The sequence below is a fragment of the Oncorhynchus gorbuscha genome, linkage group LG09 (genome assembly GCF_021184085.1).
Source record: "Oncorhynchus gorbuscha isolate QuinsamMale2020 ecotype Even-year linkage group LG09, OgorEven_v1.0, whole genome shotgun sequence".
Lineage (NCBI taxonomy): Eukaryota > Metazoa > Chordata > Actinopteri > Salmoniformes > Salmonidae > Oncorhynchus > Oncorhynchus gorbuscha.
The window spans coordinates 16880551-16900065 of NC_060181.1; the positions used below are offsets into that span (position 1 = coordinate 16880551).

Below are 19515 nucleotides of genomic sequence, written 5' to 3' on the forward strand. Positions count from 1 at the left end.
AAAAATGCCAAAACGCAATATTACTTTCTACCACTGTCTATTGCTTCCTCTCCGGCTAAACGTCTCTCTCTCGACTGAAATCAGTCTTTGGGGAGAGCGAGAATCGTCATATACGAGCAAGTCATAAAACTCTACAAATGCCGCCTTGCAGCGTTATAGGCCTATACAGGCAAAAGCCAAGCAATGTACAACTTCAAATGGGATTCCAAAATGCTTATACTATATTACAGAAAATGGCGAAAAATACAGAGGTATAAACACTGACTTAAAAAAAACAGACTAATCCAGTATATGTGAACTTATAATTTATTACGCAATACACAAAACACAATCTCATATGTACATAATGTTATACACAATAAAAACATTTTCACAATGTAGACTGCTCATGTACATTTCCCTTAGTTCGAGTCTACACAACAAAATGATCCTCAACTCATCATAATTGTATCGGAACAATACATAGGTCGACATTGCAAAATGCAGGAAAAGGGGGGTCTGAATCATGTTGTTTCATGCAATCTACATTTTAAAGAAACTGCACAATATATGCAATATATTTGTAAAACTCAATTGTGATTTATATGTGTAGCTCCAATTTAGATAAAATGTCAACCATTATTTTACCCAAGACACCTAATCCAAGATGTGACAGAATATGAAGAAATAAGAAACAACCGATGACATTCACGTTTTACCAGTAGCTATACAGGACGATGCAAAGGCTTGCCTGTAGGCCTAAGAAATATGTGCCCTTTTCAACTTGCATTATAACTAAAGCTCGTTTAATACAAAGCTTATTAAAAACATTCAGTGTTATCACGAATAACCGAAATTTGACGTGAGCTCCCGAATCCTGTTTTCCCGGGTCATTTTCTTCAGTTTCATTCTGCGATTCTGGAACCATATTTTGACCTGCCTGTCGGTCAGGTGCACACTCCTACTGATCTCTAGGCGACGCTCGCGAGTCAGGTACATGTTGAAGAGGAACTCCTTCTCGAGCTCCAGTGTCTGGTGCTTGGTGTATGGGCAACGTTTCTTCCGGCCGCTTTTTGCTGTTAGCCAGTTGGCGGTGCTCTCACTTTTTGAGTCTCCTAAAGGAAATGGTAGATACATGCTTTTAGGCTGACAGCTTGGGATGTAAGATAGGCCGCGCGCAAGCTTCTGTGTGTGTGTGTGTGTGTGTGTGTGTGTGTGTGTGTGTGTGTGTGTGTGTGTGTGTGTGTGTGTGTGTGTGTGTGTGTGTGTGTGTGTGTGTGTGTGTGTGTGTGTGTGTGTGTGTGTGTGTGTGTGTGTGTGTGTGTGTGTGTGTGTGTGTGTGTGTGTGTGTTGTGCAGGTCAATGGGTTGATATAGGCCTTTCCATAAGGAAGGTTCAACGGCCTTGTGTACTTTGCTTGAACTTAAAGCATGTGCAGGTAATAATTCAAAGATATTTTATGAGATGTATAACATTTTAGACCTACTATAATAAGAACAAATATCAACAGGCAAAAATAAAAACAGGCTTTTAGTAGATAGATAGTGAATAGACATAGCCTATGAATGTTAGGCCTATTTTGAGCGACAGTTAAATATGTTTTTGTCCAAAGAAACAAGGGCCTATAATGGAAACTCTAGGATAAACCTATAGCATAAACCGAAACAAATAATTACTTGTATTTTTTTATAATAACATTGCTTTTTTCCCCACCTCATTTTTACTAAATTGCTTCTATTATTTTTCCAAACCTTTCAATGCCCGCTTGATATTAAAGGCATTAAAATATTCTCAACTAAAGCATGGTGACGCCTCATATAGACCATATATTATCCCTGAATAAAAACAAACACCTAAATGACCTCTGAATGCTAAAGCAGAAATCCGTCTCTCGGCAAGTGTTATAATCGTTTTATTTGTCGCCATACCTGCTTCACTATACAGTATGAAATAAAAACCAACCGTGGCAGAGTGACAACACCTTTTAATGATCTCAGCTCACCTTTAGTCGTTTTCACTGACTTTTCCTTCTCGAGCTCCACCACAGCTTCCTCGGGAGAGGAAGGTTCCCCGTCGGAGGACGCTCGCGTCTCCTCGTCCCCCAGTAGGGCCTTCGTCTGCTGGGGCTTGGGCACGTTACCGGAGGACAGAGCCTCCTCGGTGTCTCTCCTCCTGTGCTCCGCCGTGGCTGAGCAGGCTAAAGCTGAGGACAGCTGGGGTGTCGAGGTGTGGAAACGAGTTGGTGCAGGGGGGTGTAGGCCAAAGTGAGAATGAGAGGGGTTCGATTGGGCACCGTGGTAAACTTTATGAGAGCGTGCGTGCGTCTGAGACAAGCGGAAGTAGCCAGGCACGGGTACAGTACCCCCACCACCGCCGCCGTCGGTGACTGTACAGGAGCCTGAACCGGAGCCTGTTGTGGTTAGCCTCGAGTATGTCAGGTCTTCGGCTGTGGAGGCTTTAGGGCACTTCTGCGGTTCATAGAGACAGTACGCGCTCTCCTCCTTAATGCTCTGCGGGAACGAGCAGGGCGCGACCTGGGGACCCACAGTTTGTTGTTGGTCCATTCGGTCCATTCGGTCCATTCTGCACGACCTCTGCGCGTCCATCCACATCTCCATGCCTGACATATACGCGCCTGACGCGGCAGACATCATGTTTTGGGGACCTGCGTTGCTCCGCTTGCCTATGCCAGTGAAGTATCCACAGTTCTGTAGTCCGTAAGGAACCTCCGAGGCGGTGTTATGGGGCAGACACACGCCGCTGCCCGGGTAGTAGTGTCCCCCTGCACCCTCGGTCCGACCGCTGATCAGAGAATCCACAAAAAACGCGTTTCCTGCGGGGCTGTCCGAGCATGACATTATTGTAGTGTATTTTGGCGAGGGCAGAAGATAGCCCTTTCTGGCTGACATTTCTTGTGCAAAACATGCTGGATATGATTAGATGTACCCCCCTCTCCGCTGTGCAGACTCTGGAGCCAATAGGAAGGCTCGGATACGCAGGGCCCCTCCCCATCCACGACCACGTAGCAGCCGGGGCCATCGAAGGTCTGAGGAATAGAAAGGAGAAAGCACAGCAATCAGTGCGTTTCTCTCATCTCGCTTTAACGCACCACCATAGCGCCGACGGGGCGAGGCCATATGTGCAGAATGCAAACATTGGAAAATAAAAAGTAGTCTTATGCGCACCCAAGCATGCGCAAAGGGGAGTTCGGCAGCATATGTTCCATATCAACTACCAATTCTGTTTTCAGCATTAAGAGAAGTACGTCTTATCCCTTATTATTTTGAACTGTGCGTAAAATAAAATAAGCATAAGGTTTAATTAATCAAATGATTAATTTGTCTTAAGCCCTATGGCTCCCTGTAGTTGATACTTTATATGCGTATATATCACACAAGAAGACTAAATGGAAAACATATTCGTTTTAAAAACAGACGCTGCAACAGGACCAATAAAGGAAAGCCTATATAAGCTACTACATAATGACGTGTTCACCTCACCATTATAACACAATTAATATGAAATAAAAATTACAAAAAGTATTTGAAACCCTATTTTACACTGTAGGTTAGTGACCTTTAAAGATGACTTTGCAAAATTTTAGAGACTTCAAGTGTTACATCCATCAACTGCAGATGTTTACAAGGTTTAACAGCCCTCAGATGCTGTTTAATCGATACTAGACTAGATACAACTAGGTTACATGTACTCCTTATATAGCTAATTTAAAATGAACGTTGGAAAAGTAAAACCAGCACATTAGTTCATATTAAACCAAATCAAATAAACAACCTCTTCGCAAGTCATTCGCGCCTATAGCCTACACCTTTTCATGCGCACGCAGTGTCGACAATCCTCCCGAACTGTAAGTAACAACTGTAAGCCAACATTAAGGTTCCCTTCAGGTTTAAACAGGTACCCTAAACAGGGCGTAACAAGACGCCTACACGTTATTTTACAGTGATTTAATATAAAATAGATCACTGCGTAGGTCTAATTAATTGACAAGTAAATGGATTGTAGAAAGATAAAACACCGATGAAGGCATTAGGCCTAATTGGCAGGAACATTATATGCTTTACATACAGCAATTTTCTCCGTGTTCAAATGATTCGTTACTTCTAGATCTATTTATTATATAAGATATACATATAGGGACATCAAAGCAGACTGTATATCCGACCAAATAGCAGCACTAGATTGTTTTGGGGAGTCTGGTTAAAGCAAAATCATTGTCAATTTAGCGTCGAAGGATGATGCAGTAACACCAACTGATGTTTTTGGTTACAAATAGGCCTATGTGTAGCCTCGATGCCTAATAGCGTGTTACAAAGGCATTGTAAAAGAACACTATGGATGCAGATAATCATTATAAGTTAATCAAATATAAAGGTGTGCCATGTCCTATATAAACCTACGCTTTTTTATTCACGCAATTCACCACCCGTATAACATACATTTGTGGACATCTAATTGACATGCTGTTTCAACAATAACAATACATTTTTCTCAATTTTGCATTGAGATGGACACCGCAGAGTGAAAACAGAGCAGGAGGTCCACAAGCCACCTGGCACGGGTAATGGTGAAAACCGGCCCAGAGTAACTTCAACCTGGAGAGAGAGAGAGGAATGGACGCATTCAAATGGAGGGAGACCAGTTGAGGCCCTATAATACCCCAACGAGACAATGGGAATAACCTGAGCAAGTAGGTAAACATGGTGATTTAACCCCCCAAAACACAAACGTGCCCTTAAGTGTAGACCGAAAAGCGGTGGTTGGTTGAGGTCTAGTGGGATAATAGTTCAATGGTAAAAAACAACAACATTGCTGTCACGAAAAATGACATCTTATTCATTATGTCTCCCAATTAAACATAGAAGTGAGACGGGTAATAGTTCTATCAATTCTAAAGTAACGTTCTAAAGGAACGAAAAGGTTGATATGGTGCATAACTGGGGTTGACTATATATACTGTACATATGAGGAGGAGGGATCCGTGCAGCTAACATTATTTGCCTGTTCTATAAACTGAACAGTGAATTGTGCATTCCATTACGAGTGAACTTTAACTACCAGACAAATCAGCAAAAACACCACCAGCAAATATATATATATGATCTTATAAAATATCAGCCATTCGAAATTCAATACTTAATAATGTTGAAGTTAATTAATTCTGTGCACATGCAGCTTTGAAACAGTTGTAGTCAGCACACACACCCTATGCTGCTGTATCGACGTGTAACCTAGGCCTATCAGTTATATCTCCGTGTTACAGTTATTAGCCGAATTGCGGCTATTAAATCTTCATTTCACAGCTGTCCAGCTATCATTTCCCCTAAAACAGTTTACTCTGAACAACGCTTTGATCAACCTCATATGATGGTGGCCGGGGAGGCCGTTTCGGACGGATCATGTTCGTCGCGAGTGCAGTTATGAACAATAATGCAAGAGTTTTATTACATCCAGCGGAAGCATTTATTTTTCACGAGAGACAAAGGAGTAGTAGAGGGGTGTCCACGAGCATTCAAGAGCCGTGGCGAACCCCATCCGCGCCTTGGAATGATACCGAATATCCCCCACTCTAACGTCTAGAACAGGAAGGAAAGGAACACACGTTTCTGGCGTATCACAATCAAAACTACTTTTTCAATCACATCATTTATACTTTTGGCACGAGCCAGAGAGTAATGCCTTCTGGAAGGACACCAAATGCAGATTGGTTCCAAAAATCCCAGTGAGAGTGGTGATTTCACAAGTGATTGTTGTGATTTAGAAGGGCCAACTAATCCAGATAATTAAACAAAATGTTTTATATAAAACACTGAAATGAATAGGTAATGATGAACTACTTTAGATAAGACATTCACTCCCCTCTTTCCATGATTGTGAACAAATACTTTCAGCCTGTAATAACCTTGATATCTTAAAGTAGTCCTGTTCTATTGGATATTTGGGACAGATATTTTGCGATATATTTTTGGGCCATGCTTATACATGTAAAATATACAAGCCTAACAAATGTAGCAGAGCACGTGTTGCTAGGCTACTACATGTAATATCTTACCTAGGCCCTCTACAATTATACTGCCAATCATGCTCTACTGCTGACCACCATATTGAATGAGCAACCTAATGATCAAAACAGCTAAAGGAAAGAAACGTTACAATACAGTTGTACTTAAATAAACTGTTCAAATAATCTACTTCTGAAAACAGGAACAGCCAGCTCTCTCACATAGTATGAGGCTTTGTTCTTTGTTTGAGAAAATGTACCTGTATTGCAAGGTATTGTATCCCTCGAGAATCTTGAAGGTTTCTTGTGCTGGGTTCGAGTTCTTGCAAACAAAAAATATCTACGACAATGACATTGATCTCAACAGCGCCGCACTGTGGCAGGAAGAAGCGTCTCCAAATGAGCACAAGCCCCAATGGCCGCTACTCTGATCCAAGGAGGACAACCTGCGAAGGGGGAAAAACCTTCTCAAATGAAGTCGAAACGGCCAGTGAGAAGAGGCTTTTCCTATCCGTCCTCTCCCCTGTCCTCGCTCTCGCCTCCTTTGTAAAATAATTGATAACCTTGGGTCTCAGACGGTTTATTGCACTGCACTCCAACTGTACAAATGCTCCAGACTCTGAGACAGATTTTATGGCCGCGTTGCTGCGGCAACGGGGAGGATGTCCAGTAATTAGGGACGGAATTCCAGCGCGCAGTAAAGGATGCACCAGGCGAGGTAAGGCCGGAGAGGCAACCATAAACTTCAGCCTCTCTCTCCCTGCGTTTATGGCCCTTTTGACTGTCATATATGAACGCCATTGCGCTGCGGCTGGCGCTCATAAACAGAGTGATAATAACAGCTAATATCGCGATGCTCGCTTAGGAGGATGTTGTGGAAGAAGGGATGATTTTAATCCAATCCATGAGACAACATGTAGGTGAATGAGAGGAGATGTTTACCACAGTGTTGTGGGTAATTGAGACAAACATATTCAAAGTTCAAAGCCAATAAATGAACTCCATTGAATGATAAGCCTGAATGATGGCAGCCTATACGTCAGTGAGTTCAAAACGATTAGTGCCTAGATGTGCATGTCACCCTATACAATTGCAATGAGCAAAGGTCATTAGAAAATACAACCTGACACACATAAGAAATAGTAGCCTAACGTTTAGGTGCATATCAATATTTACGATTGGTAACTTGACGAAATAATGGTGTTAATCAATCAATCGCTCACACAAATATCGTTTCCACGAATAAGGTTTCACATTCGAGTAAGTAACTCTCAGTTTGAAATATTTAAATAGCATTTAGTCTTATTTCTTTGTGCTTAAAATGTTAAGAGTTGTGCGTAAAAGGCCCGTGTGAAGGTAAAACAGCTTTCAAAATAGTTTCCAGTCTGAGTAAAATAACCAGTCACATTTGTACATTCCTTCAAAAATGTTTTCATTTTTAATTTCGAAATATAGGATAATACAGAATATTTGGGGCATACCAAGCAGTTGATCCAAGATTATGTCCCTGACAATATATTTCAAAACGCGTTTCACGTTCATGTTACTGCAACAGAAAACAAGAAGACCTGTGAATAATAGAAACAAATATTTCGTCCTATTTGAACAAAACCTGGATGCATATTGGCTGAATCTGGGTATCGAAAGACTGCGGCCTTGTTGCGTACATTACCTATATTAACAACAGGCGTGTCGCAATGCAACATTTCGTAGGGTACAATGAGGCTGAACAAGCTTATATCAGGTTCTGTCTGTATAGGGTTAATATTCTCCTCATTGGGTCTGTCCGTGCATTAACATGAAATTCAAAGCCAAATTAGGTGTGGTAATCAAGTATACAAAATATAAACAGATGTTACTACATGTGTTGTAACTATTACAATGGCCTAGTCACGGTTTGGGGTCAACACCATTTAACACCGGGTCCTTATTATTTTGCTGATAGAGCTTCGCAGCTGGTATTTAAAAGTGATAGAAAATCAGTGGCTGCAAAATAAACAACCTTACGAACAGAGACAATGTACAATCGCGCTCTTCCAAGTCTCATTATTTGGTCACACCAATTAATGAATTAAAGTCATAGCCTCATTTATGAAAAGCACAACAGCACATATTGTCTGCCAAAAAAAACCTATACCACGTCACCACTCGTACGATTTTACTAACAGAAAACTTCATTTACCAGAGGCTTTTCGATTACAAAATGAACCCGATTCAGTCATTGTTAGACTGGTAAGGCTGTCCGCGCTGTGAGGCGAAAATGAAGGCAATAGACCTATTGTGGCACAATATTATTAGGATACACAAGAAACATAGTCTTGGTGAGGACAAAATCGGCAGAAATATATTTTTTTAAACAAAGTCTGATGGCCAAAATGCCGTCAGTGTGTCAACTTAAATCATGCTCGTTCTCAAACTGTTGGAAATCAGGAGAGATTCTGCTACCTGTCCTCGAACTTGAAATTAACAGTTGAGCATCGTGTTGCAGCTGCAGACATAGTTGTTGTTGCTACTGCTGCCACAAACGTCAGGGATAAGAGACCACAGCGAGTCAATAAGTCTGTAAACGCATATGGCAAGTCACTCCTAAAGCAGCGGGTTCGTGGTGTAATAATGTAATCTGTCCCTGCTTAATTTCTTTTCCTTCATTCTTCGGTTCTGAAACCAGATTTTCACTTGGCGGTCGGTGAGGTTCAGCATACGAGAGAGCTGCAGTCTCTTCTCTTTGTTGATATACACACTGAAAAAGAACTCCCTCTCCAGTTCTCGGATCTGATATTTTGTATAAGGGCATCTTTTTTTACGAGTCCTCTGTCCACCTAGAGAGGAGAGAAGAGAATGGCGGTCACCAAAATATACAAATAGCTCATATTATCCATGACTATGCTCTAGGATTTATAGGCATTGTTGTAGGCTTTTGGGTAGTCTATAATTACGCATGTGGTCCAAATCAATACGACGAAATATATTGTTATTGCCTCTTAATTTCTATATATTATTTATGCAGTCATTTCAATTACAATATGAAGCCATTAAATAGCATATGCAGTGTTGTGGATACGAACACTGCATATGCTATACATGATAACTGTTTTCAGCGTGCATGTAAGGCTATAGACGAAATGTAATTCATCATAAAATAATATCAACAGTAATACCACATCAATAGATTACATTTGATTTCTCACATCAGGAACATGACAAATAGCATACTACTGCAACACACACACTGCCAGACTGCGTTAACGCACAATCTCCTATGTGCTAACCCCTAAACCAGAGGCATCACCTCATTACACGCAAGTAAGTGCTCTTTTAATGCTAAGAAACCGTGAAACTAGGCTACATTTATGATTAATGTATGGCCGGGAATATTAGGTCTACGTTACAATTCACAGTAATAACTACGTGCTTTTTAAAAACTTTAGGGAGTGTTAAGAAAAATCACCCGTTCTGATTTCTTTCACGGCCAATTTCAATTCCAAGCACGTGATCCTGTTTATAACAAAGTTTTGTTGGGGAAATCTACAGGCCCTCTATAAACCTTATAAGCTTATAAAACACCATATAAAGAATTTAACAGCAGCGCGCTAGATTGCAAACTTTCTCTCATAACCAGGGTGCTGACTTAATACGTACTGCTGCTGCTGCTGCTCGATTTCTCCTCATTGTTGCCGGAAGAGGACTCTGGACTGCTGGTCTCCTCGCGTGGCTCCTTCCCCTCAGTATCCCGGCACGGTGGAGCGTGCTCTGCCACGGAGTTTGTTTGTTTCGTGGCCGTTGTGTTCCCTAAATAGTCGTTAGACGACGGCGTTTCCGAGGCGTTGCCATATGCTGTCTCGAAAAACTGGTCGAAAGCTTGGGGCAGCACCCCATTCCTGCCAACGTTTCCGTAGAAATTGGACGCTGCAGAACCAGCGCCGGAGTGGTGGTGGTACGCGGCAGGGTTGTTTTTGGCAAACATTTCCCCCATGTTGGGCTGCGACGACAGACAGTCCCGGTGAACCATGTCCTCCGTGGTGGGATAGCACTGGGGCAGGTTCCCCCGATGTGTCCATTTACCAGACGCGTCAATGGCAGCATAGTCCCTGAACGTCACCTCTCTCACAGGCTGGACTTGCGGCAGGTTAGAGGAGTACGAATATGTTATGGGGCGAGTAGACGGGGTCTGGGACAAAAATGAGGGTAGACCGGAGAAGTCTGCCCCCGCCGAGACGTAGTAGGTGCAACTGGGCAAATACATGTTCGAACCGACAGGGACCAGCTCGTCAAAATCCATAATTCCTTCACTCTACCACAATCTGGGTCATGCCTCTATAGCCGCCCTTAACATGGCTCTGGAGCGCCCTGGCTCGTGCCTCTTTGAAGCTGGTTCGCTAGGCAGAAATTTTGAGACGTAAGCTGACGTGGAGAGCCAACTCCATCCATTCCTGGGAGGCGTGGGTCACGTGACCAACAGCAGAAATGGACAGATTTCCTGTGCGTGTGCGAGAGAGTTAACGGTTTATTTTTTTATTTCGCTTTTGTATATTGTCTATTTCACTTGCGTTGGCAATGTAAACATGTTTCCTATGCCAATAAAGCCCATTGAATTGAATTGAGAGAGTGAGGCAGAGAGGTTCGAGGGTGTGTGTGCTATGAGAGAGGGTGTATGTGCGGGTGTGTGCACGCGCGTGCGCGAGCATCATGGAGAGTGAGGACTTGTTCAGTGAATGAGTGAGTGAGTGAGTGAGTGAGTGAGTGAGTGAGTGAGTGAGTGAGTGAGTGAGTGAGTGAGTGAGTGAGACATACTGCTGGTTGTCCTGAAGCTTGACATTGGTGGTTTATCGCCATGTCGGTCTAAAATGAATTCCCTTACATGCAGCAAGTCAGAGGGAAAACTATAATTGCATTGGTTGTTAAAATGTAGGGAAGTGACATATTTCTATCGAATAACTAACCTGATTCAATATCAATTTCACATACGCTATGCGCCTTTCGACATCTAATCTGGGGGGGGGGGGGGGTACTGGTTGAATCCATGCGTCTTGTAAGCTTTATGATATCCCTGAGGGTTTGAAGATGTCTTTGGAAATATTACACATTTGAGGCTTGCCAACAATATCTGTATCCTCTAAACGTGTAAGTACATTTCATTCAATAGTAAAATCCAAGACTATTTATTATGCTTTTGCAAAAACAAAGACAGAAAAATAACATATTTCCATGCGATGTTTGAAGTTTGTGACTGAGGTGTGTGCTCATAATTTACAACATTATATCATGACCGTTTGGCTTCACGGCAACATTTGTCAATCAGGGTCATGTTCAAGTAAGCCTTGATGTTTGGCCCTGCCTCCGGTCAGGTGTCAGCGACGCAACGACCAAACAGACATCTTAGCCATGCAACACTTAGACAACACCAACAGACAGCTCATATCGACGCTTGGTTGTTAAAATACTCCAAACCCGTACATCACCTGCATTTTGCCACGTAAAAAAAGACGGAGGTTTTGTAAGCGGTTTTTTAAAAGTTGCCAATATTGCACAATGTTGTTTACGACAGCGATAACTGAGGAGGCACCGGATCAATACTTCATATTTGAGCGCAGTAGGTAGAGAGAGATAAATGCCCATGAATTGATTGTGGGTGTCTGTCTGGATATTATAAACACCCAGCGCTAGACCAACAATAGGCTAGTTAAAAATGGACGTTTGTTTAATCATAATAGGCCTATGTTAAACTAATTGTAGTTCGTTGCTAGTTAGGTTGCATAATTAGGCCTCTACTGCAAAATTAGTTTTGTTTTCAACTTGAACTCCGTGATCTATGAATAATATACGAATATAGGTCTCCCCGCCTGTAAATAGCAATATTATCCAGATTGCACAATGCGTAAAGTGCCGTTTTACGCACAGATAGGCCTATTTCTAGATGGAATGAGGAAATAGACATCTTTTTCTATGACCTGCAAGACATTGTGAACTACAATGCAATTCAGTTTTACAGTCCAATTCCGTTTAACAGACTGAGCACCCCTTCAGCGGCCCAGACAATAGTCCAGACAATATTTGAAATAGCGTCAACACACTACAACTATCTGCGTTGTGGAATACATTGATGTTTAATCAATAGCCGATTTGTTTTGAAATATTTATCCAGACGTTGTCCTCGTTTAAACCCAACTCCACGAGAAACGTTTAAACAACTTTTATGGGCTCCATGGGCCTATGGGCAATAATTATGTTCGAAACCATTATTCATTCTAAAGATTATGTTGGGTAAACATTTATTTCCTTATTAGCACATGATGTATAGACAATCTAACCAAAGGTGGAACACTAGTAAAAAAAAGGTTAATGTTTAATTAAACATTTAAAAAGTATATATCGTTATATCTCATAATTAGGCTAAATACTATAGATTGCATTTTCCTCACGAGTATTGTACCCATTTCCCATCTGAATAGAATTAAACACATAGGCCTATGAATTATTAACAGCCCAATAAAGTGTATTAGGTTATACAATTTACTTGTTGTAATGAAATACAAAATAACATATTTAGATTAATCGTTTTCGAGTTTGTTTTTGGATGATACCTTTTGAATAAGCTACATGTGATGATACATTTTGAATAAGCTACATGTGATGATACCTTTTGAATAAGCTACATGTGATGATACATTTTGAATAAGCTACATGTGATGATACATTTTGAATAAGCTACATGTGATGATACATTTTGAATAAGCTACATGTGATGATACATTTTGAATAAGCTATGTGATGATACATTTTGAATAAGCTACATGTGATGATACATTTTGAATAAGCTACATTTGAATAAGCTACATGTGATGATACATTTTGAATAAGCTACATGTGATGATACATTTTGAATAAGCTACATGTGATGATACATTTTGAATAAGCTACATGTGATGATACCTTTTGAATAAGCTACATGTGATGATACCTTTTTACTATCAATAAGACAATGAAGATATCCGTCTCTTTGCGTATAGATAGACCACAGTTGTGGGTTTTGCGTGTTGTGAGCTGATGGAACCTAACTCGACTGTTCTGTAAACGAGCGACCTGAGAACGGATTAGGACCGCGGGGACTCGCTTTATCCAAATCCCCCGGCCTAAACTCCACACACACCGAGCTTCAGAATGTGCCAACGTGACACGTACTGTAATATGACCTCAAAAACATAACATGTCTTAAGAAACGGTAAGTAGGCTATGAGCTTAAACCCCTGTTCCAAAATAGAAACATGAGAATATCTCGGGTCATCCGTTCATGCATTGCCTCCTATTCAAATGATTGTGGGGACACAAACAAACCCTGTGCCTTCGAAACCACACGCTCCGCCTCTTCGTCAATCCAGACAAATTCTACGACTTGAGCTAGAGCTTTTAAGCCGTAATTGAGCACAGGGTGCCCAGGAATACCAAAGGCACAGACCTGAGTTTTTATAGCTCCCATAGTATTATACTGCGTTTTTTTCTCTCGACCAGACACCATCAAAACGACCAGGCGTGATAGGAAGTCGCCACCTACACGGACAAAGTCAGGAGCCGAAGCAGTCCAGCGACAAAAGAAAACCAGACTTTCTAAAACTTAACAAAGACAGGTAAGATTCATGCTTACTCTTATAAAAATGCATTAGCTCCAAAAACGTTTTTTCGACGTAAACTATTTGTCTATACTGACCCAAACGTTTTAAATCATTCACTAAAGTTAGAAACAAGCTAAGAGAGACATTTAAGTTTCAACATGTAAACAGTTTTATGTTCGAGGAAGACGCTTCATAACACACTTGATTCATGTCGACCCTACGACATCTCTCTTAATTAAGGTCTTGTGAATTTTCTTCGGTGGTCAAAAAATAAAACGGCATCTCTGCGTAAAGGCCCCCCACGCCATAGCGTTGTCTGTGCGGTCGACTTCAAGTTCGGCGGAGGGAGAGGGTCACCGCCCGCGGGGTAGGCCCTTACAGTAGGGAGTGCAGACGCCATTTAAGGGCACAGTATGCCCCGGATGAAGTTTCCCTGATTACAAATTCATGTTCAGCTTCTGGCAACAACAGAGTTAAGGAAAATAGAGTTAAGGAAAAGAAAAGGTGGCTTTAGGTTACAAGACAGATCGATTTCTGCATGTATGAAGTGACGTCTAAATATGAACTTAACCTTCGTGGCTTTCTAGACTTTGGCATAGCAGATTTGTTGGTGTAGTTTTAATTTGAGAACTAGACACCAGTAAACTTACACTGATATTACATAATAGAACTGTAATGTTTTTTTTCTAGCCTACCTGGTTAAATAAAGGTGAAATAAAAAACAGAATTAAAAAATAATTACCAAAAACCTATGGATTATAGTCCTCTCCATTTGGTACATTAAACAATTAACTTTACGCACAGAAACATTTTCACTTCACTAGATCTCAACAAAGGGACGCAAATAGGCATTGATATAGTCCCACTGATGGTATTAAGGGCGATAGGGCTGCCACATTAAGGATGAATGAAGGTAAAAGTCTAATACTAACTCAAGTTATTGGCTTATCCAAGTCAATAACTTGTTATGGAATATTGGTCGGTGACAAATAGGCACACATGGCACAAGTATTTTTGCAAAACGAAACAATTAAACTTTGCTGTCTGAGGATATGTCTTTAAAATGTCCTTCATTTTTCAATTGATTATTTCTTTGTTCTTCAATTACCGTTAGACTTACTACTAAAGCCCAAGGATTATTGATGTACAAAAATCCATTAAACTGTTGTTGTTGACTACAGTACGATTTTACCATTCAGAAAGTGATCTGTACAATGTATTATTGGTGTGTACCATGTTTTGTGTACCGTTTATTTGTTCAGCTTAAAGCCAATGAATGGGAAACAAAATGGCGTAGGCCTAGGCTACTTAAATGAACCTTGCACTTTGGAATAAAGTCTATTGTTTTCAAAAGAAAAACGTGGGTGATGTCTTACACATCTTCAACTATGTCAACTGAATTGGTATATACATGTTCAACATAAACATCGAATAAGTTACCAATGGGGCTATATAGGCCTATTGCATAGCAACCTATTCTCACGTTACAATTCATTCTAACCCCAAGCCAGAAAAAAAGCATTAGGTCTGCTGTAAAACCTCCAATATACAAAAGAAATACATGTCGATTCATGTTCAATAAACATTTAATGTAATCTTGCTAACGCGTGAGTATTCCACGAAAAGTGATGCTAAATTGCATAGACTTATACTCAATTACGCAAAGACCCAACACGAAACGCGTCGCCTTTACGATTGACGAGACTGCTCTGCATTTCCACACAAAACATGTGCTTCATTTCCATATTTTGATTCGTCAAAAGTAGACTACAACTAAAACATTTATCTTGCGATTATTTTATGCACAGTTGTGAGAAAAAAAACGTGTGTTTTTGAACTTTAATGATATCTCATCTTGGCTGTTATTAAGTTGTAGGCGGTAATCAAGTCTATAAGCGAAGAGGGCGCGGACGAGGGCGATTACTACCACACAGATATAGTCATATGAAACATGACCAAAAAGCCCTGACATATACTTTAATACGAACTAACAAACACGAAGATACCAGGAGGCGTGAACTTTTTTTAATCAGTAAAGAACTGTTTATTTATCCACAGGTGACAGAAATGTGAGGAGAGGGCGACGGCGACGACAGAGGAACCGAGGAGGGACCACAAGGAAAAACAGAGCCCGTAGTGGGAACCCTATTCAACTCCCTGGTCAATGGGAGGACGTGTCTTTAGCCTTACTATATATTGCATCAATTCAAGGGAAACGACTGACATCAGTCTCGCATTGAACTACCAATGACAGAGTGACACAAAACGAGTAAAATGACCTTAGCGACGGAGTGGACAACCGCAACAACATAACAACTAACCGTGTGTTGCATGGAATATGGATTATAATCATTCCCGGTGTAGCTAAACATTGGCGAGAAAATAATTTCATAATGCAAAAGACACATTTAAAAAAAATTCGCCAGGACCTTTGACTTGTGTACATCATGTTGTAATGGCTATAGCTTAATAAATTGTGAAACAAAACTGCGTTTTTTTCTCTCTCCATTTTATAGCCTTCTATAGGAGTCACGGAAGTGTTGGGCATGTAATATAGTGTGAAGTAGACCCACCAATATCAGCACCCTATGCTTATCCAAATAATTTCCCTATATACGGTAGGACGACGGAAACACAGCAACGAAAACAGGCCTACTTTTTCTTGACGCATCTCGTGCTTTTGAACTTGATTTTCTTATGGACGTCGCTCGCTTAAATACAAAATGAGTTAACCATATAAAGCTGTGATAACAGTGTAAAGACTACGAGTACACTGTGTTACTTGGATCAATTCTACATTTAGCTGAGTCAGAAGTTACATTATTTCTACCTTGTAAAATGAATACGTCCCCTAAAGGACTCATCATAGAAATGTACTCATAACTCAATAAAATATTATCTCATAGTATTTTCCCCAAGAAGAATATTTTAATACAGACTATAACATATTTTTTTGTTTGTTTATGAGTCGGGTGAGGGAGGATTTTGATTTGTCGTCGATGACAGGATATTTTTCTCCGGTTCTAGGTATGGGACCTATATCTGAATAACACAATTAAATAAATGTGTATGGTTTTGGCCTGTTTGTTGCACTGTGCTCTGTGTGATAGTTATTTAGGCTAGAATATTAACGGAAAATATAGCTCATATACAACTCAATGTGGACAACTAGGGAACTAAACATGAACCTAACATAGTAGGCTTTAGACTAGTCTAAAATCCTGAATCTCAAATGCAAAAGTGATACTTTGTTTTACTGTAATGTTTTGAACTTCAAGGTACAAATGAAATACATAGGGAACGGTATGAAACCAAAATGCACCACGTGGCCTTATAATGGTAGGTTTACTGAAGTTTTATATGATGAGACAATAGTCTATATTAGAACAAATAGAATGTGTTCTTGAATCGATAAAAACGAAATAACACTGTACAATATTTTAATATTTTTCCATTTCATTTCAGATGGAAATCTCATGAATCTTTCCGTTATAAGGACCTATGTCAAGCCGTTCCAAATAACAAGGCACACCGTCTATAGGCCTATCCCTTTTCTGTCAACGCAAATCGGAGCACAATAGCATCGTATAAAAACAGACAAATAACGAACAAAGTGTGGAACTAAGACATAATTAGGCCTACTGAAGAAGAAAAAGATAGCATACTACACTGCAGCCGGACTCCTTTGCCCGCACACAAGGTTCATTTTGGATTGGGCTACAAAATCATTGGTGTCAATACACCTTCCTCGTAGAAATTGAGAATAGAGCTACTGAATTGTATGGGCCGAAGAATAAATACCACCGACTTACTTGAACTAGTAAACGCATAGGCCAGGGCACGAGAGCGCAGCCTACGGAGGTGTGACGCACATATCCTCGGTCAAGTGCCTCTGCTTGACCGCTGTTAAAACGATCGTATCCCACGGTGTCTACCGGGCTAAGGTATTTTAGCAGGCTAAACTGCGTGAGCTTAAACCACATCTGTATGCGCTATCCTGGCTAGCGGGGTAGGCCTCTGGAAAACACCATCAGTATATCTCGGCCAGCCAGTTGAAGATTACAGCCTTCTTCATAGTCTCTCTCCATTACCCGGGTAGACAGCGAAGGTCAAAGTAAAGAGCACAACACTAGTCCCGGCCTTTACTAATCTCCTCTCCGCATGACAGAGTTGGGAGAGCGGGGCGCAGGTTCATGTTAAGATCCCTAGTTGTCCACATTGAGTTGTATATAAGCTATATTTTCCGTTAATATTCTAGCCTAAATAACTATCACGCAGAACACAGTGGAACAAACAGACCTAAATCATACACATGCAATATTTATTGAATTGTGTTATTCAGATATAGGTCCCATACCATAGGCTGCTCCTCGGCCAGACAACAATACGGTTAATACAATAGGCCTACTTTTATTTTCTTTGTTAAGTTTGAAAGCTTTTTTGTACGTGTTTTTTCCCCTCCAACAGCCATTAAAACTGATGCAAAAATGTATTATCCATTAGAGAAAGGAAAAAAACAAGATATGACCTTTTGTGGACGTTTCAATAAAAGCAGATATTTCAGTGCAGATATGAAATGGAAATGGAATAGTGAAATTATATAGCCCTTAAAACGTCTGGACTATTTGATAGCTCAGCAAAAAAGATTTACAGACGATCATGTACTTCTTACTTCCCTTAGCCCGTTTGCCATTAAGCGCGAATCAGTAAGACAGTGAATTATGTTGAGCTCTCTGAACCTGTATGTATATCATTCACTTTATGCAACAGGGAATGCCAAATTGAATTTCTGCATGGATTACTTAGGAGCTGTCATGTCTGGCTTTGCCTTTGGGTGGCAGCAAGACTCCAGCAATGCTGCAGTGAGCGCTGGGCGTCTGCCAGATTTAGAATCCAGTCCAGCCTGCCATGCTCTATTCGCCAGCCACAGTTTGAATATCTCTCTCCATGGGTGGCGTGCGCGTTCGCGTGTGTTTGCGTCGGAACCGTGTACGCAAGGACGGAGACATTGCACGCAGACGGTGCTCTCGGTTAAGACATACTTGACCCTGAATTAAATTTGTCTGACAGAGGATTTAGTGTAATGTCTAATAAATAATCGTTTTGAGAAACTAAGAAGTTAAAAGTCATTATATAATTTGCATAAATATACATTATAATTATTTATGAATTACTGACAACTCTTCATTTGAAATTCAGCTCTTTATGCTGCTTAAATAGTTATTACATGATTAGGTCTACATGTTTTGTTACTAATTCCAAAACTGTTTTAAACTGCAAATCACAATTTATTATACATCATAAACCATGCATGTATTACTAATTTAAAAGTAATACAAAAGTACTATATTAAAACAATTTATTTCGATAACTTGTTTATAATCAAGAGACATTCTAGCCTTATTTAGGTTAGATATATTATAATGTTATATTTTGATGTGATAGCACATTTACACTGCCTTCATAACAGCCCATAGACTATGAATTTAACATCTACAACGTGTTTAATCGTTAGCATTATAGAATCAACTTTTTGAAACAGCAAAAACATTAGGACGCGACCGTTTCTATTTCAAATGTATTAATGTGTGATTCCGGATGTTGCTAGAAAAATACCATGCACCACAGGTGTGCGAGATCACTGATTAAAAATATAAAAAAAGACAAGGGCACAGCCTAGAAGCATAATGTGTCTTGTTATTTCCCTGTGCCACGGAGAAGGCCAGACGTTTGCTTTTCTTAAATTATATATATTTTCCTGCAGCAACTGAATCAATATATTTATGATATATGGATAACTTAAAAAGTAGTAGAGGGTGAAAACATTGAATATTCTGGTATGTTTACCTGTATAGACGGTATGAGTTTGCTCTGCTGCTTCCTGCGTTGAAGACTGATTTTGCAATGCAA

At 40.4% G+C, this 19515-nt stretch overlaps 2 protein-coding genes across 3 annotated transcripts; both read right to left on the bottom strand.

The window, feature by feature from the left end:
- Positions 1–471: 471 nt before the first annotated feature.
- On the bottom strand, positions 472–6566 carry LOC124043205 (homeobox protein Hox-A10-like). 2 transcript variants are annotated; one of them, XM_046361513.1, is made up of 3 exons: positions 6259–6566; positions 1982–3025; positions 472–1094 (listed from the first exon to the last, which is right to left on the bottom strand). In XM_046361513.1, the coding sequence occupies exons 2-3, from the start codon at positions 2886–2888 to the stop codon at positions 820–822; spliced, it is 1182 nt and encodes a 393-aa protein (XP_046217469.1). In that variant the 5' UTR covers positions 2889–3025; positions 6259–6566; the 3' UTR covers positions 472–819. The 2 variants fall into 2 exon arrangements, with proteins under 2 accessions (XP_046217469.1, XP_046217470.1); XM_046361514.1 differs by lacking the exon at positions 6259–6566 and adding an exon at positions 4482–4598.
- An 860-nt stretch (positions 6567–7426) lies between these two features.
- LOC124043206 (homeobox protein Hox-A11a-like) lies at positions 7427–10474 on the bottom strand. The gene is made up of 2 exons (XM_046361515.1): positions 9638–10474; positions 7427–8817 (listed from the first exon to the last, which is right to left on the bottom strand). The coding sequence occupies exons 1-2, from the start codon at positions 10275–10277 to the stop codon at positions 8585–8587; spliced, it is 873 nt and encodes a 290-aa protein (XP_046217471.1). The 5' UTR covers positions 10278–10474; the 3' UTR covers positions 7427–8584.
- Between the last annotated feature and the right edge of the window lie 9041 nt (positions 10475–19515).

Bases quoted from the DNA above. Each gene is read 5' to 3' on its own strand.
- LOC124043205 (XM_046361513.1), bottom strand. From the start codon at position 2,888: ATGTCAGCCAGAAAGGGCTATCTTCTGCCCTCGCCAAAATACACTACA. The intron at 1,095-1,981 runs GTGAGCTGAGAT...CATTTCCTTTAG, and splicing joins GTCAGTGAAAACGACTAAAG to GAGACTCAAAAAGTGAGAGC.
- LOC124043206 (XM_046361515.1), bottom strand. From the start codon at position 10,277: ATGGATTTTGACGAGCTGGTCCCTGTCGGTTCGAACATGTATTTGCCC. The intron at 8,818-9,637 runs GTACGTATTAAG...TCTCCTCTCTAG, and splicing joins ATCGAGCAGCAGCAGCAGCA to GTGGACAGAGGACTCGTAAA.